General features: G+C 38.1%; 1 protein-coding gene across 7 annotated transcripts in view; it reads right to left on the bottom strand.

Moving 5' to 3' along the window:
- The window catches only part of LOC131033051 (6-phosphofructo-2-kinase/fructose-2,6-bisphosphatase), a 211,362-nt gene that overhangs the window by 135,164 nt on the left and 52,741 nt on the right, over positions 1-23,457 (bottom strand). For 6 of the 7 annotated variants that reach the window (XR_009103553.2, XM_057964168.2, XM_057964170.2 and 3 more), the window contains exons 12-14: positions 18,801-18,892; positions 18,601-18,658; positions 18,415-18,489 (exon numbers count right to left, since the gene is read on the bottom strand). Coding sequence is in view for 6 of the 7 variants with exons in the window: in XM_057964168.2 (XP_057820151.2) it covers positions 18,415-18,489; positions 18,601-18,658; positions 18,801-18,892 (225 nt within the window). In the remaining variant the exon portion in view is untranslated. The remainder of the gene's footprint in view (positions 1-18,414; positions 18,490-18,600; positions 18,659-18,800; positions 18,893-23,457) is intronic. The other variant, XM_057964167.2, reaches the window with a different exon arrangement.

Genomic DNA, 23,457 nt, shown 5'->3' with positions numbered 1-23,457 from the left:
TCAACAACTTAAATTTTAATTATTTATTAATTTCTAATGTCCAAATAAAGAGGGCATTATTGTCCTCCGTCCCCAAAATTGCTTGTCGTCATGCAATTCTGAAGTAGTCCCAAGATCACTATGTTGAACCAAACTGAAACTGAGTGTGATCCCAGGGTCCCAAGTCAACCAAAGAGATTTGTTATACCTTCTACTCCAAGCACTATCCTTCTGAACACCTGTACAAGAGACCTCTCGAAACCCACCTGAAAGAAGAGCAATCCAAAACTGCAAAAATTCAGTCAACTCCTTAGTGAATTTCCCTTCAAAGATCCCAATTCGAGGCACCAAAGGAAGAAGCTTAAGAAAGACATCATAAACTATCTCATTCCCAACATTTTGCACTCCTTCAAAACAACTGACACTGGATACAAATTCGTTGTTCCAAACATGAGTACACTCCGAATTCAAGCAATAATAATGATATGGTGCCAAAACATTCAAACAACACTCAAACTGATTAGCCAAGTCAGTCATCATCTTCACTTGAGACTCAAAAATAGCTCTTCCATTACGCTGATTCAACCGAAAGTGCTCAATTCTTTAGCTGTACAAGCCTGAATTTACAAGTTGCACCATTTGCAAAGAAAAACGGTCACTGGTGAACTGGAAAGTCTTGGCCAAATTTAGGTTTCTGCTTACACCCTTGGCTACAAATGTAATGTCCCCTTCTTAAAAAAGGATTTATTAATAAATAATAATAATAAATTAAAATATAAAAGAACAAAATAATATTTAATTAAGTTTAATGAATGGTCAAAAGGCATGAAATGAAAAGTTGTGACAACATCAAACATGAGATATAAAAGGGAGAGAACAGAACTTCATTTGGGGAGAAAAAGGAAGGAAGAAAGAAGGGAGCAAAGAAATTAAGGAAGCATTAATGGGAAGAAGATAAGGAAGTCACTCTTCCAAAGGGGCAGCAATGATGAAGGGTTGTGACCCTTTCGAAGGGTGGTAATTGTGAAAGGTCGTGACCATTATGAAGATGTGCGACTCTCCCTCACATTGGAGGATATAAAGAGAAGAAGTTTTCATTTGAGGAGGAGATAAAAAAGGGGAGATCAACTTGAGGAATAATATATTATTCTCAAGGGCAACAATGAATTGTGGTGACTCAATTCTTATGAAAGGTGGTGACCCTTCCACCAATAAAGTATAAAGGTGAATTCATTCCAACCATGGAAGAGGACTTACAAATCAATGGAGGAAATCAATATAATTAACATCAATTCTCCTAAGAGAGCAAAGAACCTTCAGCAATCAACTTCAGATCGAACCATTCAGCAATAGCACTCATCCAAGAGAGCAACGTTCAGCTTTCAAAGAGGGAAGTAACATCGAATTGAATCTGTCCAAATTAGCACAACAGACTGAAAATACATAACCTACAATAATTCTACAAGTATAGTGGGCAAGATTTAGTGTCCTCCCAAAAGGGGACATTACAACAAATGTCTTTCCAAAAGTCACCAATTTGGTAGAAGACCAATTCCTACTCATAATCTCCCTGCAGCCCACCTGCAGTAACTGAAATGGACTTATATGAATTTTGAAAAAAGAGGTAACAATAGAAACAATATCACTTTTAGTCCATAACCTCCCATGGAACATTTCTCCCATCATTAATCATTGGTAACCCCTGATAAAAACTTGGTGTGTAGTTACTAACACAAAGAGTAACTCCACCATGTTGGCGCTGCACCACTCTGATTTTCATGTGGCATCCACTAAGAGGGCAGTCAATGGTGTTCACTCTATCACTCTCATTAGCACATACTACAACTGGATCATCAGAAATTCTCAAAGTGAAAAGATGTGTCACACAATAAATCATCAACATCAACAATCATAATCCAAAAGTAAAATCCAAAACTCACAAGCCCATGCAATCAGCTGCCAATATCAATCCAAGGTCTGAAATTTTCAAAACCAGCATCATAGGGCAACCATTAAACATTGAAATGTGAGATGGAGGCAATTCCTCATATATATCTGCACATATTCTTCATAAATGTCTGCACATAAATCCTTCAAAAATCTGCTAATTAGTCCTCTCCAATGTGCTTGATTTCTGTACTAGATATGCTCAAGTACTAATATTCTTCATTGCATTACTTCTCTCCTTGAATGATCTGCCTTTAATATGATATACACTCAATCTCTCTTTTTAACTCCACAACACCTTCGGCAGGTGTATCTCAGATTTCTTATCTTGCACAAAAACACACTTCCACTTATCTCCACAAATCTCACTCACATCTTATATCTTTATGTCTTCATTAAATGATGCATCTTTATGAAAGGAGACAACCATTTGAATGGATGTGTCTTTTAGTTAACAAATCTGTCTTGATCATGTATATATTTACCTTAAAAATCTGCCTTGTCTATATATTTCCTTCTTTATAATATTCTCTTCTCCTCCAAATCTGCTATAAGTCTGTTCACAAATTTGCTACAATATTGCTCACAAATTTGCTACAATATTGCTCATAAATCTGCCATAATGTCTGCCTTTAAATTCATTCTAGCACTCCTCACAATCCCTTCATGACATCTGCAAATATACTCCTTAAGATCTGCTCTTCACATGCTTGAATCTGCTGGTGTATTAATGATATATTTCTATTTGCCTTCCACATATGCCTCTAACTTATTCCACATCAAATTCTCCACATGCTGCAAACTTGATTTATATCTTAATCCCTCCATGAAGAGAGGCATCTCTTAGAAAAGAGAAAACTCTTTGAAAAGATATAACCCTTTGTTAATAATCTTACCTTTTATAAACTAACCGCTGCTCTTTCAACATTTAATTTATCTTCAAATATTTCTTGTGATCATTTTATATATTTTATTTTCATCACACTTCTTCACAAACTTGATGAAATTATTTCCATAAATTTTCTTTCTCAAATCTGCATGCTATCCATGGATCTGCTGTTGTGTATTTTAAATTACATGTTTTACACCCACTCACACCACCTCCTTAATTCAAAAACATCGTTTATATCTTCATATCCTAGTGAAACAATGAATCTCTTGTAAGAGAGATAACAGTTATCACAAAAGCTTGCACCCTTGCTGAGCTATCAACTCAGCAACCTTGTGAAACATGGAAACAATCCCGAAGTGTGGGACCTTGCGCAAGGGGGTTGAATCTCCAGAGAAAGCCAGCTTCCTTCTCAATCCACGTGCAGGTGTTGAACCAGCTCGACACTCCAAATCTTACTTTTAAACCTATCCTAACAGCTTGTAGAGGAAAAGGGAGGAGAGAAATGCTAAAAATGAAGGGAGGTGATGCACCAAGATAAGAGATGTTTATCTCCCCATCCGAAATGGCACAAAGAATCAACTGAAATACCCAAGCGCTGCACAAACTTCGGTTGCATGAATGACCTTAATGCAAGCGTTGCACAAACTTCGGTTGCATGAATGACCTTAACGCATGTATGGAGGTTAGGACTTGCTAAATGTCAAGAGGGGAGAAGGTTTCCCACAAGTCACACCCAGAAACATGTTAACACAGCATATATGTGGAAGAGAGCCACAAACATACACTTACAATGAAGGTAAGAACACATACACAGCATGCATAAGTTGAAGTAAGGTAAGAATGATGATTTCAATTCATTATAAGGCAAATGGCCAAACTTACAGTTGCAGAAATGCAAGATAAATACTAGTCTTTAAGAGAAGTGAAAGAGCATAGAGTAGCTCAAGCCAACAGGGAGAGAACCCTTTACAATGAGGCATAACAACCTTATATAGAAAACTGGTCGAAAGAGTTTCTGGAGCATTAAAAGCCTTGAGTGTTGATCACGCCATCTGGAAGTGTTGCAAGTCGAAAGGAAGTTGGGAAAACTTCGGAAACACGGGCTCCCAAAGTTGGGAAGACTTAGGCTTGGGATTTCGGAAATTCGGGATTCTGGAGTTCCGGGGTTGAGGACTTAGGAACTTCAGGACCTCAGGGTTTCTGAGTTCCGGAGAAGAGAAGAGGAGACAAAGGAAAGGAACTTCAGAACTTGGGAATTCCAAGGAAGAGAAGAGGAGACTAAGGAAAGGAACTTCGGAACTTGGGAGTTCCAAGGAAAAGAAGAGGAGACTAAGGAAAGGAACTTCGGAACCTCGTGGTTCCGAAGTTCTGGGGAAGAGAAGAAGAGGCTAAGGAAGGAGCTTCAAAACCTCGGGGTTCCGAGGAAGAGAAGAAGAGGCTAAGGAAGGAACTTCAGAACCTCGAGGTTCCAGAGTTTTGGGGAAGAGAAGAAGAGGCTAAGGAAGGAACTTTGGAACCTCGGGGTTCAGGAGTTCCAGCAAGAGAAGAAGAGGCTAAGGAAGGAACTTCGGAACCACGAGGTTCCGGAGTTCCGAGGAAGAGAAGAAGAGGCTAAGGAAGGAACTTCAGAACCTCGGCATTCTGGAGTTCTGGCAAGAGAAGAAGAGGCTAAGGAAGGAACTTCAGAACCTGGGGGTTCTAAAGTTCCGGCAAGACAACACTTCACACCTCATAATTCCATTGCTTTCTTCTTGATCCAACTAGGGCAGCACTGGTCCATGGAACATATCTTTGATCGGTTCTCATTGATGGACAAAGAGTATCATAAAATGACAACATTTTTGGCGACCTCTGCAGGATGCTTGCCTGCTAAGCATAAAGTCCAAAAGCCTTGAGCATCCATTGGGCATAGAGTTACAACTGCAACAAAGAAGAAAACTCTCTCCTCTGAACCTGTAAAGGATCGAGATCAGCCATTTTGAAGGGAAACAACCTATACTCGTGCAGTTCTTGGAAAACAAGAAACCTAACTGATATTTAAATTGTTACAGTAAGAGGCAACTGATGCTTTTGCCTCTATCAAAGAGGAACCTTTTGAAGGAGTTGATCCCCCTCGTACCATTGTTACATTCACCATCTAGCTGCAATGGTTGAAATCTCTTGTATGCATGCATTAGATCACACATACTACTCGTGGTGAAAGAACACTTCGCCATTCACCTTGCCATCATAGGGAAGCCATAGAAAATATTTAAATTGTTACAGTAAGAGGCAACTGATGCTTTTGCCTCTATCAAAGAGGAACCTTTTGAAGGAGTTGATCCCCCTCGTACCATTGTTGCATTCACCATCTAGCTGCAATGGTTGAAATCTCTTGTATGCATGCATTAGATCACACATACTACTCGTGGTGAAAGAACACTTCGCCATTCACCTTGCCATCATAGGGAAGCCATAGAAAATAGCCACCTAAGACATCCGAGGATGCATGAAGCATACACATAGTAGCAAGGGGGGAGTTTTTTACGAGTCAGCTAGCATCAAAAGATCTACTCCTTGCAAAAGAGAAGGCATCTCTTTTATACAAGGGGGCATCATTTTTTCCACAATAGCCAACCTCCTCTTGGCATGAGTCGAAACCAAAGGAAAAGACCTCGAACTCACATGGTGATGAAAAGTATACCATATCTTTGTCTTGGCCTGCACAAGGGGGCTTTTCAGACACATAAAATTGGAAACTTTGAATCTCGGGTATACTGTCAAGTTGAGCAACCAAAAGACTGTTGGCCTGACCAACATGTTGTCGCCCAACATTATCAAACTTGGTATGTTGGTCCCAAGTGAATCATTCAAGCTCAGGCACATCATCCCTAATGCCGAAAGAAACATCTTCACCTTGAATGAAGACTTCATATTCAACATCGTCACTTTCAGGGACAGGGGAGAACCAACATACATCATAATCACGTGTTGATGTCCAACTCATCAGCACAAATCTTAGGTTTATGAGACACCTCACAAGAAGATCTAAAATCTTCAGATTGTCTCTTTGATTTTGTTTCCTCCTCCAGGAAACATAATGCAACAACCTCAAGTTCATGGCATGATCCATCCGCCATGCAATCTGCAGCAAAAACATTACCCCCTGTGCTCTCCTCAACACTAGCTTGTTGCTCCAGAGCTACCACCGGGGGAGGTGTAGACATATCCTTCTCCTCATGATCAAAAAAGAAAGGAAGATTGTCAAATGAGAGGACAATGTCTTCCTCTTTACCTTCACACTCCTCTTCAATGACCTGCTGCTACAACTGATTATTCTCAATATCCTCCTACAGCATCACCGATTCTTCCTCCTTTAGAGCATATCAAGACTCACCAATGATTGCTTGAACCCCTTCCTCATGATGAGGATGGGACCCATCCATCCTCCATACAACAAGTCTACCCTTAAAAAGGGAGATAGCATCAGGAAAGGGCCTAGGTGGTGGGGCGTTTTGCAAAAGGCACCGAGGAGAAGGCTCTTGTATGACAACAGTTGGAGCTCCCTTGAAACTTGGAATTTTAAAACTAGGGGGGTTAGTTGAAGGCTTGGGAGGTCTCCCCTGCCTGAAGCTTGGGATTTCAAACTTAGGAACCCTAGGGGCATAAACCTCCTCCTGTATGAGTTGCATCTTTATGGCTGCTAGTTGCTTAATTTCTTTCTTCCTAGCAGAGGCAAGCTGCCTTGCAAGAAACTTCTCATGTTGTCTTTGGGCTCCCATCTGTTGTTGAAGTTGAGCCTGATAAGCAAGTTGGCCTTGCTGCAAATCCCACTCCTGTTGCCTCTTGAACTCAACCAGCTGCTTGGTGAAATCAAGCAGCACACTTTCGAGTTCTGCAATTTGCATTTTTTCATCATCTTGGGGCTGGTTGGGCTGCCAAGAAGGTTGCGCAAGGGTGGGTGGGTGGCAAGCATTAGGAGAGTACCCACCTACTGCTGAAGTGAATTTATTTGGGTTGAAACAAGGAGTAGTCCTAGTTCGGTCATGTTGGTAAGGAGGGGGAAAATGGTTGGCATTCTCATAGAATGGGGGTGAATAAAAGTTACACCCATGATATGAACTCATTTTAAAGCATTTGAAAGAGATGGAGCTTTTTTAACAAAATGCTGAAAAGAGCAAACGGACCCTCTCAACCAGAGACTAATAACATACCACAGATTCACCAAATGATTGCAGAGTCGCCAGGTGTGTGAAATGTTGGCTTGAGCTTAGGACTGCTTGACCAGTAGATTTCCTCTTAGAGACGCATGGTGTGTGAAATGTTGCCTCCAAGCCTGAATACACTGAAGAACATACCAAATCTTCAGCTTGATGAAGGATGAGTCCCACCGGGCATGCCAAAAATTGTTATCACAAAAGCTTGCACCCTTGCTGAGCTATCAACTCAGCAACTTTGTGAAACATGGAAATAACCCCGAAGTGTGGGACCTTACACAAGGGGGTTGAATCTCCAGAGAAGGTCAGCTTTCTTCTCAATCCAAGTGCAGGTGTTGAATCAACTCAACACTCCAAATCTTACTTCTAAACCTATCCTAACTGCTTGTAGAGGAAAAGGGAGGAGAGAAATGCTAAAAATGAAAGGAGGTGATGCACCAAGATAAGAGATGTTTCTCTCCCCACTCGAAATGGCACAAACTTCCGTTGCATGAATGACCTTAACGCATGTATGGAGGTTAGGACTTGCTAAAAGTCAAGAGGGGAAAAGGCTTCCCACAATTCACACCCAAAAACAGGTTAACACAACATATATGTGAAAGAAAGCCACAAACATACACTTACAATGAAGGTAAGAACACATACACAACATGCATAAGTTGAAGTGAGGCAAGAATGATGATTTCAATTCATAATAAGGCCAATGGCCAAACTTACAGTTGCAAAAAAGCAAGATAAATACAAGTCTTTATGAGAAGTGAAAGAGCATAGAGTAGCTCAAACCAACAGGGAGAGAACCCTTTACAATGACGAATAACAACCTTATATAGAAAACTAGTCACAAGAGTTGTTGGAGCATTAAAAGCCTTGAGTTTTGATCACGCCATCTGGAAGCATTGCAAGCCGGAAGGAAGTTGGGAAGACTTCAAAAACACGAGCTCCCGAAGTTCGGAAGACTAGGCTTGGGATTTCGAAACTTCGGGATTCTAGAGTTCTAGGGATGAGGACTTAGGAACTTCGGAACCTTGGGATTCCGGAGTTCTAGGGAAGAGAAGAGGAGACTAAGGAAAGGAACTTCAGAACCTAGGAGTTCTGGGGAAGAGAAGAGGAGACCAAGGAAAGGAAGTTGGGAACTTGGGAGTTCCGGGGAAGAGAAGAGGAGACTAAGGAAAGGAACTTCGAAACCTTGGGGTTCTGGAGTTCTGGGGAAGAGAAGAAGAGGCTAAGGAAGGAACTTCGGAACCTCAGGGTTCCGAAGTTCCGGCAAGAGAAGAAGAGGCTAGGGAAGGAAGTTCCGAAGTTCCAGGGAAGACAAGAAGAGGCTAAAGAAGGAACTTCGGAACCTCGGGGATCCGTAGTTCGCGTAATAGAAGAAGAGGCTAAGGAAGGAACTCCAGAACCTCGGGTTCCGAAGTTCCGATAAGAAAAGAAGAGGCTAAGGAACTTCGGAACCTTGGGGTTCTGGAGTTCCGGCAAGAGAAGAAGAGGCTAAGGAAGGAACTTCGGAACCTCGGGGTTCCAGAGTTCCGGCAAGACAACACTTCACACCTCATAATTCCATTGCTTTCTCCTTGATCCAACTGGGGCAGCACTGGTCAATGGAACATATCTCTGATCGGTTCTCACTGATGGACCAAGGGTGTCATAAAATGACAACAATAACCATTATAAAAGTCACCAACTTTTCATTATTCATTCTTTATGTTAATTGATGCCTTCTAAAATGTTGTTTATTATTTTCAACAAATCTTCAAACTATACTCCTGCCTTTGTGCCCCTTCATAGGGTCTGTCCCTTTGTGGAGGATAACTGCTGCCTTTTATAACAAATGATTACCTTCTAATAAACATTAAACACAGCCTTTAATAATATATATTCTCTATAATTCGCTGCATCTTAAATACACATGCTGGATCTTATATATTTGCTGCACCTTATTTAATGTTAATCACTGCTCCTTCATCCATCTCACCTTAATTTAAATCAGTCTTGCATATATTCCAATATGACAAAGGGGTCAACTTGCATTCTTGAACAACCATTAGCTTGTCTTTTTGGCCCCTTGATTTCATTCTTTATCTAAGATACTTTGGATAGCGATTAGTGACCTTTGGCCTTTAAACAAATTCATTCATATGCTTTTGACACTAATGACAATATTGCCAACAAGTAATAATAACGAAGCCCTATTATTCTTGAGAATGTATTGCAGAAACTCTTGGGTACTAGTGCACTGCCAAAATTAGACTTTTTCACGTGCCTATGAGAATGTTGCACTGCAACTCAAATGTGGCATGGTTGCACGTGCCTAGTCCTTCTAAATTAGAAGGCCTAACCACAATTGCGTGACTAAGGGATTTAGTCCATATGACTTAATGTGTGCTTCAGTTTGATGCACATGTCTATTGGATAAGTTGCGGAGTCTCATTATTGTCAAACAAACCCTTTGCGTAGGTGCAATATTGCAAGGCATGTGCTCACTTATCTTGATTGACCCAGCTGGTTTGTGCCATGGTAACACAGCAAGGCACGAATTGCACCATACATGTGACCATCAATGTGTCGTGAGCATCTGCAAGACTGCAACATTTCTGTTGCAACACTACATTTGATATTGTGTGCAGTGCCTATGAGAATGTTGCATGCCCGTGAAAGTCAACATTTTTTTAGACCTTATGCTTTCAAAAGCTACGTTTCAAACTGTGCACTATGAAAGGATATCTAAACAATGATGTTGGACAATAGAATACTTTATTAGTTGACAGATCTCTAAATCAATATTCTCGTTTATTAACTTCCGGATGGTTAACATTTTTCACCACATTATTGACTGGTTATAAATTAAATGTAGGGACCTGAATGCTCAAACAGATCATCTTTTATGAGTGTTAATGCAAAAAGCATAATATCACAGTATTCTGCCTCACCCTTACCATTGTGACTACAACAACTCACCTGATAACCATTGACCATACTGTTGGAACAAAAAGCATGATACCATACCATTTTGTTTCACACTTGACTTTGGTATGAAGCATAATATCACAAGTCTAAAGGTTAATGCAAGAAGCATAATATCACTGTATTTTGTTTCATATGACTGGAAGTACAATGTGCATGGAAATAGTTGCCCACACTGTCGGAATATGACCTCATTTAATATATTTTAGTCAAGTTAGATACAAATATCCCAAGTTATCAAAATGTGTTAAAATTCATTGGTTACAAACTCAGTGATGTATATATGTTATAACCAAATCTAAAAGATTTTTTTAGAATCAAGCACATCTCAACACAAGCATTTTGTTATCAGCAAAAGGGAATGTCTAAAATAAGGCAGGGCCCATATACTGATAACCTCAAAATTATGTCCAGGGAATAGTTATGGGCAGGAAGTATCTTCGTCAAGCCAGATACCAATTGACCTAAGGTACTTGAGGAATTTATAAATTCCTCCCTTTTGTACTTGTACAATTTATACCAAGCATGGTTACTGTTGATGTGTTTTTTATGCACATGCGAACATAGAATAAAATACCTAAAGGTACCTTATCCTCTCTTGAATAAAGTCTCTGAATGTTGAAGATGTCGCGAAAAGGATCAATCGGGATGACTTCAAGGTTCTTTGTATGTAGGATCTCTACGTGTGGATAAGCTCTCTGTGGTATGATGTGATTTGCTGGAATCACAAGGGGACTTACACTCCATGACCTGAACGTCTGATTTGCTAGAATCACAAGTCCTACTAACTAACTGGAAGACAAATAAATGGCAAAAGATACAAGGTTCAGGAAGTCTACTCTACTACCTAGAATGCGAGAAGATGGATGAATGACTAGGTGGATTCCTACTGGGCTGGGTCTCACCATCAGGCTGAACAATTCAACACCAACTCAGTGCGATCTTCTAAGGGATGCTTCTAATATGTTTAAATCGTACACCATCTGACAATGATCACCATTCAAGAAAATGCATGAAACAATAGGCGTGTAACGACTTATGATTAAGCTCATTTGTTCCAGTTGACCACGCAAGGCACACTTACCATCAGCAAGAGGCTAGTGGTTTGGATTAGACGGATCCCACACAGGTGCATTCAACTATTTCCTTCATTAGATCTAATCATCTACCATCTAGAATTGAAGATTCAACAAGAAACGATGCATATTGCAAGAAACGACACACTTCACCATTACTTCAATGAAAATAGAGTTTGTTTACAATCAATGGCAACAATTTCTTGCCTTGTCCTCCTATTCTACTCTAATTGCTACTCTATCAACTGACTATTCACCTTCTAACTACTCTCTATCTATCTCTATTATTAGCCTTTCACAAATGAAGAGTCGGGGCTTATATAGTGCCTACAATACAATTCGATGGCTAAGATCAATTTGAGATCAATGGCCAAGATTCAATAATGAAAACCCTAATTAGGGTTTTTTACAACCATTACATAACATTTAATGCTTGACCAATGATAAAATTACATCTTTAGGACACATGTCTTCTCTGGAAAAATCGACCAATGGATAGCTGGGGTAGGTACATCGAAGTTTGTGCCACCTCCCATGAGTTAGATACATTGAATCTGGACACGCTGAGGTGGACCAATCCGACTGGAGGAGTGATGACTAGGATGCCACCTCGTCTAACACTTGCAACTTGGTAGATATCCAATTCGATGACGCTGAGAAGCTAGTCTTTAATTAACTCTTCTGAAACTATCTACTTCTTCAACGAACACTTGCTCTAACTTCTTTTGTCTTTGATGTGCAGGATGATGATGTACCTTGCCTTGGAATGCTGGATTGGAAGAGGTCTCCCCTGTCCTTGCTTGATCTTCTTTGATGATACTGAGCTGGAGGAGATCATCTTTGTCCTGGACCGGATCTTCTTTGATGAGAGCCTGCCAACTTGCAGATCCTCCTGGCTTGGGCTCGCCATTTGATGCCTCCTCTTGAGTATTAAACTCTAAGAAATGATGTAAAAATAGATGAATTTCGCTAGGCAAAGTTTAAATCATAGCCTCCTCTTGGATGAATCACGCCTCCATTAACCTCCAACACTTAGCAAACTTCGCCTCCAATCTTCTGGATTTCGCTCCTCAAATTGCTCCTCAATTAGTAGAATTTCGCCTCCAACATGCTATATCTCCTCCAATTCGCACTTCAACTTTGCACTTGAAAAAGGATGAATGAATGATTAAAACTTGAACAAAGCATCTCCTATCATATAGAGCGCTCACCCCTTTGCTTCCTCTAGGCCGACTTGGCAAAAAAGGAGGTAAAAAATAAGTAAAATCTCAAAAAAAGGGGGCCGACTTGGCTAATAAAAACAAAATAAGGCCTTGAGCGCTTTATTAAAAATTAATTTTAAATGCCTCCAAAATAAATTTCGATTTTCTAAGGCTTAAAATCAATTTATTAAATGCCAAAATGCTTTAATTTAATGCTAATTTAATTTTAATTTTCCAAATGCCTCAAAATTAGCAATTCTGGAGATCAAATGCAATTTGGAGAATATTAATTTTCAAAACAAGGCTTGATTAAACTCCATGATGATTTTGCCCTAGACCCTCTCTGAGGGTCAGGAGCGATTTTCTAATTTTAGCCTTGAATACTTCACTCACATCTTGACTTGAAAATCTCCTAGAGGGTAAATTGATATCCAGTTAATGTGTTGCACTTCAAATTTGACATTTTGTGTGAGGAAAAATAGGTGAAAATGTCAATTTCACCCTGGACCCTCAGCAAGGGTCAGGAGCGATTTTTTGCAAATTGGGCTTAATTCTCCATCATTTTTCATTAAAACTTTGTTCGCCACTAAGAAATGATCTTCCTTTAACCACTCCATCCAAATTTGCTTCGTTGTTGCAAGGTAAAATGAGGATTTCCAAAATTTTCGCTCTGGACCCTCTCTGAGGGTCAGGAGTGATTTTTCATTTTGTGACCAAAATCATCAATTTTCAAAGGCAAAGCATCCTTCATCATGCACTTGGAGGTCTCTTCGCCCTAGCCTAACCTTGCCTTGGCACAATTTTGAAGAAAACATGCAGTTTTTGTGATTCTTGCCCTGGGCCTTCAGAGAGGGTCAGGAGCGACTTTTTGGTTTTAGGCATATTTCTTCATCTTTTGGACTCCAAATTGCCTCTAAGGCATAAAACATCACATCCTCTTCCTATCCACACAAGATTTTGTCTCAATTTCACAAACAAAGGAGAGAATCATGAAAATTCGCTCTGGACCCTTGGCAAGGGTTAGGAGCGATTTTTGCAATTGCCTTCAAAATCCTGACTCTCAACAATCTCTTTTCACTTCAAGGCAATTCAAACATTATTTCGAACCCATGCCTAGCCTTGGCTTTTCTCAAACTTGGATGAAAAGATCCTATATTAGGTTTTTCGCCCTGGGCCCTCTCCGAGGGTTAGGAGCGATTTTTCATTTTTGGCCTGATTGCCTCTTTTGTTGATCATCCAAATTATATTCAATGGGTAAAACATGCTTTCCTTCATCCATTCCAATTATAAAAATCACTTTGACCTTGTAAGAAAAATGCACATTTGAAAATTTCGCTCTGGACCCTCTCTGAGGGTCAGGAGCGATTTTTGCTACCTGGACCAAAATGCTTCACTTTTCATCTCAAAATTTCTTTGCTAAAGGAAGATGTCATCTTGTTTCATGCTATGAATAAGTTCTCATGCCCAAGAAAAGTCAAAAAAATGTGCATACAAAGAATTTCGCTCTAGACCCTCAGCAAGGGTCAGGAGCGATTTTACCTTTCCTGGGCAAGACTCCTTCATCTCATCATCTTTAATCAAGTCTGGATACTTTATCATGCTCATTTCATCCTCCACCATGCCTTTGACATCTCGAATCGACCAAATAAGGCTAGCAATGACCTCTATAAGATTTTTCGCCATGGGCCCTCTCTGAGGGTCAGGAGCGATTTTTGTGTTTTCAACAAGGTCCATCATTTCAAGTCAAAACTCCTTCAGGTGGGTGGAGAAAGTCATTCGTTTCCCCTTCATACTCAAAACTTGGTCTCTTTTCACTGCAAAATGAAGGAAATCAAAATTTCGCCCTGGGCCCTCTCTGAGGGTCAGGAGCGATTTTTCCTTTAGTCTCCAAAATTCATCCTTTTTTTGTCTTCAACCTTCAAAAAGCATCAAGTCACGTCCAATCATCCTTCCGGGCGACCCTGCACAAAACAAATTAGAAAAGTCAGTGACAAATATGACTTAAACAACATTTTCGCCCTGGACATTCAACAAGGGTCAGGAGCGATTTTACCCTTTTAGGCCAAACTGCTTCAAATTTAAGTCGCAAACCACTTCACAAGGCAAAGTCAGGTCATTTGCAAGGCCAGGAACAAGGTTTCAAATTCAAGCGAGTTGGCATATGATGTCTACAATGAATTTCGCTCTGGACCCTCAGCAAGGGTCAGGAGCGAAATTTCTAATCTTGGATAAAATCCATCATCTCAAAGTTTTCAAACATTTCCAATTTTCGCTTCAAAATGCCTCGCAAATCAAAATTTGGTCAAATAAGGCAAGAAATGAGTCCTAGATTGATTTTCGCCTTGGACCCTCAGCAAGGGTCAGGAGCGAGATTTGCTTTGGACCTCCTGAGAGGGTCAGGAGCGAAATTCGCTTTGGACCTTCAGGAAGGGTCAGGAGCGAAATTTGACTTTTTGAACTCTCCGTCAGGATAATTTTATGGAATATAACATTTAAGTATAAGAAAGATCTTATACTTTAAGTTATATTCCATATATACTTTCAGGATGTTTGAGAGTGGTTTCAGACCTCCAGGAGCTATATTGCAAAATCTAGTTTTTGGAGGTTTTTCAGTTTTCCAAACTTAGTCAATTTTCAGGATCAGGACATTCCAGACTTAGCCAAATTTCAGGATCAGGACTTTCAGACTTGGCCACTCACCAACTTGACCTAACCCAAGCGGAACCTGCTATCCAGGTGATCCCCTTGGCGACACTCAAAATGCAAAGGCTAACAGACAAAACCCTAAAAGACCTAAAAAGACAAACCCTAGAAAGCAAAAAGCAGGGGTCCCCATTTGCAATGGGGTGATGTGTGAAATGGTCACAACAATTACCAAACTCGCACTCAACATAGACGCAGCAGACTAATGTTGGACTTGGACACAAACTTAGAATCCTAACTCAGTAAAATGGATAACCATGAAATTTAGAGAATTTTTAAGGAATGACATGTTTTATATATGCTCTTTTATAAATCAGCTTTAATGACAAAAAAACTAATCATTTACAAGCTACTTCAATCATATACAAAAGTATATATTTTTCTAATGAACACAAAAGCAAATTTGAGCTTTAGGAAACAAGATTTTTAAATATACAAAATTCATGGATTTACAATACCCATGATATCAATAACAAGAATCATAACACGGAATCATGAACTATGGTTGAGACTGAGAGGATCCGTAACACTCAGCCTAGCATCACCAGCTCTATGGTGTCCTACACTCATATCTCAAATAGGTCCTCCCTATTGTTGCAGGCTTGCAGCCATAAGAGCATTACTTGAGTTCAGGATTGAATTGGCAAATCAAAAGTATAATTGTAATTCAAATACTTGGGAATTAATCAGTTAAAACTTGAAAATTTTGAAAATGCTTAAAGACTGGTTTAAATTATTGTTTTATTTCTAGCCAACCAAAGGTAAAAACATCGTTTTTCCATCTGTTGCAGCACCAAGCAATTTTTATCTTTAGGTTGATAAAATGAGAATGAGAATCTGCAGATGTCACAAGGGACAGCACCCATCACAGGATTTAGAAATAGTGCAGCTAAAGCACTCCCTATGGCAATATGGGGCAGGGTCAAGAGGCCCCCACCACCAAGCCCAAATCAATGCCTTTGCCATAGAGATTGCATAGCACATTCCAATTTTCATAATTTTGTCACAATGATTTAAGCTTCAAATCCTTAAAAAAAAGGAGTCATCAAGTCAACAAAGCGGTATTAATCCCTAACTGAATGAGAATGATATTAGAATAATATCTTTCTCTTTGTGTTATTGATGGTCATTTAAGTTGTTTCTAATTTCGCCTCTAGTTAACGATTGTTTCTTTTAGAAACATCGTCTTTGTAACTCTATTTAAAGGAGCTTTGTCTCCTTGATTAATTGAACAACATCGATTCTTTGAAATCCATATGCTTTTGCATCTGTATTATGGTATCAGAGCCTGAATAAAGAATTTGTGAATTCTTTTCCGAGATTTTTCGGGCCTCTTAGTTTTGCTGCAGATTTTCGAAAAAATTGTGTTCAAAAGTCCATTTTGGATTGTGTTTATGCCGTGTAACGGGATTCTTCCTGTTCGAGTCTGTCTAGCGAGGGTTTTCGGCATTTTTTGGCGCGGTACAAACCCGCCATTTTTTCTGCAACCCGCAACTTGGTCAAACCCGCATTTTTTGACTTTCGTCTAGGGTTTTGACCCTCCAGATTCAGTTGAAATTTTTTTCTGAGTACAGATTCGTGGTGGGTTTTTCGAGATCTCAACTGGGTCGTCGTCAGAATTTTCTGGGTGCCTCGATTTTCGTGCCTCAATTTTCGAGCCAGCGGATCCAGATTCCGATAGCAGATTCGTTCTGGGTTTTTCGCAAGGATTTCTGGGTTGTCTTCATATTTTTCTGGGTCAGCGAGAATTTTTTTCTTGAAATTCGTGCCCATCGTACTTCATTTTTTTGAAGTCTGTACCTGCATATGCCTCTGTTTCTGCATTGGGATTCGAATTTTTTGAATTCTGTGCCAACACCTCTTCTCAGATTTTCGTTTTCCATGCATTGGGAAACGTGCAAGATGGTGTCATTGACCAACTTGATGTTGGAAGGCAGTCAGGTTTTGTGCACTTAGCATCTTCTCAGTACCTCGTTTTTTGTGCCTCAAAAAATGTGAAGATGGCTTATGGGCATCGATGTTTGTTTCGGTTTTTAATAGTTTTTTACCTAAAAAAAATTCTGATGGGTTTTAATATTTTTTTCCCTTGAAAAAATCTGTGGGTTTTAATAATTTTGTCCTAAAAATTATCTGTGGGTTTTTAAATATTTTTTGTCCCTGTAAAAAAAAAATCATGAGGGTTTATGATTTTTTCCTCAAAAATTGTACTTTGCTGCAGTCTGTTTTTAGTCGCACCTGGAGTTGTTGTGCGAACATCTGCACTAGTCTCTTGTTTGCAGTCTATTTTTCGGGCATCTTTCTCATCTGCAATAGTTTGGAGGGTTTGCCGATTTTTTCCTCAAAATCGTGACAACTGTTCTTGGTGTGTCTCTAGTTACAGGGAGGAACAGTTCTCCAACATCAGGTTGGACGGTTGGTGTTGTTTTGGGTATCTCTAGAAGCTTTGCAATTTCTGGGAGGGTTGGTGGCAGACTCATCTCAAGTGGCAGAGTTAGTGGCAGGCTCTTGTCTTCTGTTGCAGCATGTTCTGAGAAGAAGGGGGCAACCTTCTCTGTTATTTCTCTTGGTAATTAGAACGATGACCATTAAGGGAGGGTATTAGAATAATATCTTTCTCTTTGTGTTATTAATGGTCATTTAAGTTGTTTCTAATTTCGCCTCTAGTTAACGATTGTTTCTTTTAGAAACATCGTCTTTGTAACTCTATTTAAAGGAGCTTTGTCTCCTTGATTAATTGAACAACATCGATTCTTTGAAATCCATATGCTTTTGCATCTGTATTAAATGAAACAGTTATTTAGTTATTAGCTTAAAAGAGAGTACCCTTGAGTGCCCTAAAAATATTTCATCATTTAGTTACTTCTAAAATCCAAATCTGGTCACTTGTTTTTTCAGGAAGATTTTTTTGGGTATATTGGCCAGCAAAGTCTGACCATTAGGACTCACGAGTCCTGACAAGTCTGCCAGACTCAGCAAGGTTGTCAGAAACTGACTGAGATTCATGAGCAAGTCTGCGGCCTCATTTGGATTCAACAAGTCCCATAGGTTGTAACTATGGTACCAAGAAATTTTGATGCTAAATATGGTAGAACTAGTGATATTCTTTGCATGGAGATTTGCTCACCTCATTTGGCCTGCGCCACCTTAGGACTCAGCGAAACCTATAACCATGGGACCAAAAAAAATTTGATGCTAAATATCATATTTCTTGTCCTATTCTTGGTATAGCACTTACTTTTCTTCCTATCAAAGTAGAATATCTTAGAAAAAGACGACATCACCTACTTTTCTTCCCATCAAAGTACAATATCTTAAAACAAGGCCACAGCTCTATACGGTACCCACCCATTTATCTGACTTCTTATGTATCAGTCTTGTCTTATTAAAGGCTACACGTTGCAATCAATATAGGTTTTAAGATCTACAAAGAGATCTGTGAAGTTATGAGGTGTGTGTACCTGTATCTGTCCTCCTTGGCCACTGACCATATCAATCATTTTTATGTAAGAGCCCTCTTCAACTGGTTCGTAAACCTGATATTCAGAGGGAAAGAAATACTTCTTTGAGAGTTTTAGTAGGTGCTAGTACCATATAGACATTAACACTTGTAAAACAAATCTGATTTAAAATGTTCAGAAGTAAACCTTCTCATAATTAGCTAGCCGGGTTTTAAAGTCTCGTACACCTGCTTCAAAGTCTGTCCTGCAAGGAATGCCTTACCAAATTTCAAAATTATAATAATTTAATGACAATGGAAGAAGATGTGCATAAAGAAGATTTAAATGCAACATACCTCACTGTAAGGCTCTAGAAAAACAGCCAAAAAAATGGGATTCCAACTTACACATCTGCATAGTCAGGGCTTTGTTGGATTTTAAGAAGAATGTTACGCTCAAGAATAGCCTCATCATTGCAGATTGTCTCCAAAAAGATTATCTAGAACAGCCACATGTAACAGGATGATTTTATTATTGACAACATTTATTGCCCACTAAAACACCTGAGTCAAAATCCATTCACAATAAAACAACACCGAGAGGAAATACTTGCACAATTCACACCATACAATTTACATCTTACCAATATACACAAATAATTATGATCATTTGACCCAACATAATAAATGATGAGACTTTAATGTTGTGGTCAGGTTATGCATATAGGAAGCACTCATAAAGCCTAGATAGAATAAAGAATCAGATATTGAAAAAACAGCAAAAATGAAAGTAACCTATCAAATTGACAGTCTTGCACTATGGTGTTTATGGTGTTCACAATATCTTATGCTAGCATGAATAGGCGAAAAATGGTGGATTTGGTTAGTGATAAGCTGTTAACAATAAACAGTACCCACATTCAAGTACTCAATACAGGTTTTTAATGCTATTGATAAGAGAGATGTATTTATAGTCTTTGATGGGCTCCTATTTTATAGGATGCACATTTCAACAAGCCCCATATAATATATTTAAGCTTTATCTCCCCAAACTTTGCACTTGCATTCTATCTACGTACAACCATTTCATAGTTATAGTCTTACAATTAATTGAATCAACATAGTAATTCCTAACAAAAAATAAGCCACTATCACCAAGATTCCCATAGAAAGGTGAACAGTAATCTAATAGACCTTATCAACCACTCAGGCTGTGAAGACATGGTCTCAAACAATAAGGCCTAACTTAAAAACCACTCCCTCGCCAACCCTCTGTATATAAAGGTTGAAATCTCTCCCTCTCTCTCGCTATATATATATATATATATATATATATATATGGAGATACAAATATGGTATTCAATAGAAATTTTGCTGGATATGACATTACAAAAAAAAAACACACATATTCAATTTTCCAAGTTATTAGAGGACGTCTCCATTACTTTATAATCAATGTAGACACGAAATTGCCAAATAAATGATAAATGGCTGATTTAACATTTTACAATATACAAACCACGACCCAAAATTCAAATTAAAAAATGTCAATTAAATCTAAATTTAAAATAAAGTAACTCTTAATAATAAATTAAAAAATAAATATATAAATATATTAAAATTTTAAAATTTAGATATAGAGAACTAAATAAATAACAATAATTTAAACCTAAATATAAAAAAATTCACTTTAACATTTAATTTTGAAATCTTAATTAAAATATAAAAACCATAATAAAATAAATAAATATAAATTATAATTATATTAAAATTTATACCAATAACAATTTTGTAAAGAATAAATGATTAAGTATATATATTAATAAACTTCATTCATATTTAAAGAGCAAACTTTAATTTATTTTTAAATTTCTAAAAATTAAACAACATTATATTAAATATAAACATAAAATTATAGACAATTAATTTTTTTTAATTTATAAAAATTAAAAACGCCAAAAAAAATAGTAGAGTTGAGTTGGAACCAAACAAATGGGTTGCTAGAACAAAAAAAAAATGTTTCATTTAATGACTTGAAGTAGGTTTTGTTTATACCAGAAAATAAATAAATAAATAAAAATTAGAAATGTACTTTAGGAAGATTTGTCAGATTTTTTTAAAATCAAATCACACAGTATCCACCATGGCTGGAAAATCAGAACTTTTTGGGTACGTGTGGGTATGGTATCTGTTGTGTATCAATGTCATATTATACCCATATCTGTCTGTATTTCTCTGTATTCTTACCAACTACCCTATCAGAAGTTCAATCATGTACAGAAATTTCAAATCAAGTTTGGCAAGCTTGAAGGGTGATATACCTATGTATTTCCAATATGGAGAGGTGACAATAAAAAGAATTTTCCTTAGACCAGGGTAAGTAGAAATTGAAGCAGATCTTGTGGGAGAGTGTCTCTTACAAGTACCATATGCACACAAGCAGATAGAGAAGTAGACAAAACCTCATTAAAGTAGTTTACTACCTGAAACAAGGCATACGAGGCACAAATGAAAAGTATCCCTCCCTTTCTCTACAAGTATCTCTTCCAAACAAAGAGAAGTAGAGTTGAAACAAGGCATACAAGGCAGAAATGAAAAAGCTCTTGCACATCGCATGACAGACCATGTGGCTTGATTTGTCCATGTTGTTGTTCTAGCTAGTATCCCTCCCTTTCTCTACAAGTATCTCTTCCAAACAAAGAGAAGTAGAGTTGAAACAAGGCATACAAGGCAGAAATGAAAAAGCTCTTGCACATCGCATGACAGACCATGTGGCTTGATTTGTCCATGGTGTTGTTGTAGCTACAGTCATCATCTTGTTGGGTCCAGATTGTATTGGATTTTTATAAAGCAATACATACATACTATATATATATATATATATATATGTACGTAAATATGTATACATACATGTATACATGTATATATGCATACATATATACATGTATGTATGTCTCTATGTATGTATGTATGTGTGTGTGTGTCTATATATATATATATATATAATATATATGTGTGTGTGTGTGTGTGTGTGTGTGTGTGTATAATGTATATATGTGTGTATGTATCTATATGTATATATAATGTATATATGCATCTATGTATGTACGTATGTACGTACACGGTACATATACATGCATACATACATACATATGTGTGTGTAGATGTGTGTATGTGTGTCTGTGTGTATATATATACACATACAGATGTATATACATACACATACATATATACATATACATATACATATACATATATTTTAGGGTGAGTATTTATTGGCTTTGCAAGCTATATGGTTAGGTAAGTCTGCAGTCTTGCCTCAAAACCATAATTCTAAAGTCTTGAGTCACATGTCTTGCTGCTGAAATTCAGGAGTCACAACAGTCTCACTCACAAGTCTGAAAAACTAAAAAATAAATAAAATTAGACACATGAAAAACAATCGATTAGAAAAACAAAAGGCATTGGTGACTTAGGTCTTTAACGACCTAAGTAGTCATTTGACCCTCATTTAACTCGCTCATAATTCATATGCACTCACTCTCACTCTCATTTAAAGGCAAACTTGCTAGTTCACAAGGGATTTTTTCTGAATTTGGTAGGAAGGAGATATATCCTATTTAATTCTCAACATTCAAGCAGAGGAACACACATTTTAATGAGGTGGCATTCAAGTCATAATGCATTGAAGGGTAACAAGAGGTCAATAAAGTGTTCGACCCTTTCTCTTTCTACCTCCATTCTTTCTCCCTTCTTTGTTCTTCTCTTTTTTTCCTCTTCTTTTTTAAATCCAAGTTCAAAACTTGAACAAGCCCTAGTTTTTCCCTTTTTATTCTTTAAATTTTTAATTTATTTATAAGCAATTCTTTGTTTCTCAAAAATTATTTCCAAGCTGTAGCATTTTTTTCTAATCTCTACCATCTAGGCTCTAAAAATTTCTTAAAATTGGCACAACCTGTAATAACCACCCTAGATTTTGTTTTGGAGCTTTTTGCCAATATGAAGCATTAACATAAACAACCCAATAAATGACAAATGGCTGCCGTAAAGAGCTGATATGATTATATAACAATGCTGATTATATAAATTAATGATACAGTGGCACATGCATACCAAATCGCTGCGACACTAACAAATAAACAACGAAGTCAATATTCAACTAGGAATACCTTGGATAACATTTGCAAATAAATTGCAGGTTTGATGTAGACATTCTTGCTGATAAGAAGTGCCAATTATGGAGTATAACTGCTGCAATACCCGAGACAATGCCAAACCACAATGGTAATCACTACAAACTGGTACTCTACAGGATAATACATTGAAAATAAGCAACTGGATTACTGATAGGATAGCTGATACAAGTCTGCACACTGAGTTGCTTCTTGGAACGGGGCCTATTAGGGATTGAATGACTGTATAAGTGCACCTTTTTCACTCAAATGTTACTGTCCTTCCTTCCAGAGGCATACCAATTGAAGTAGACTCCACCAAATACCCCAAAATGCTGCTGCAATATCACTCAGAAAGCAATGACACTAAATTTCCAGCATCTGAAACGTTTAACAAAGCTATGGCATGCCTAAAATATGACTGTTGTAGGTTAGAACAGCCTTGAAAATTCACCAAATCACTGAAGAACACCTCCCGACAAAGACCAGCAATGGTATATACCCCCAGTGCCACCAAACGACAACAAAGAATCAAGAAATGATAAGCAATCACTCCCAGCAACTCATGCCAGGGCCTGTAGGTCTGTAATTTTTCAAACAGCAGGTACAAAACTAGGAAATACCATCATATTTTTGGTAGCATACATCTTTCCCACACCCTAAACACATGGAAACAAGTTAGCTAATATAGGCATCCCCTTTCAACCATAGAAACTTCTTGAGCAGATAGTTTCAGAAGAGTTAATCAAAGCTAGAAACTCATCCGACAGAGATATGAAGGATGAGACTCCTCTATGATGATATAGAAGTGGAGTTGAAAAAAAGATGAAGGAAGAAGAAAGATATGCAAGCTGAGGTGGCATCTACTCATCTCCAACCAACCAAACAAGTCA

The sequence above is a fragment of the Cryptomeria japonica genome, chromosome 7 (assembly GCF_030272615.1).
Source record: "Cryptomeria japonica chromosome 7, Sugi_1.0, whole genome shotgun sequence".
NCBI classification, from domain to species: Eukaryota; Viridiplantae; Streptophyta; class Pinopsida; order Cupressales; family Cupressaceae; genus Cryptomeria; species Cryptomeria japonica.
The sequence above is the reverse complement of the archived record's forward strand: the minus strand, read 5'-3'. Positions and strand labels throughout refer to the sequence as shown.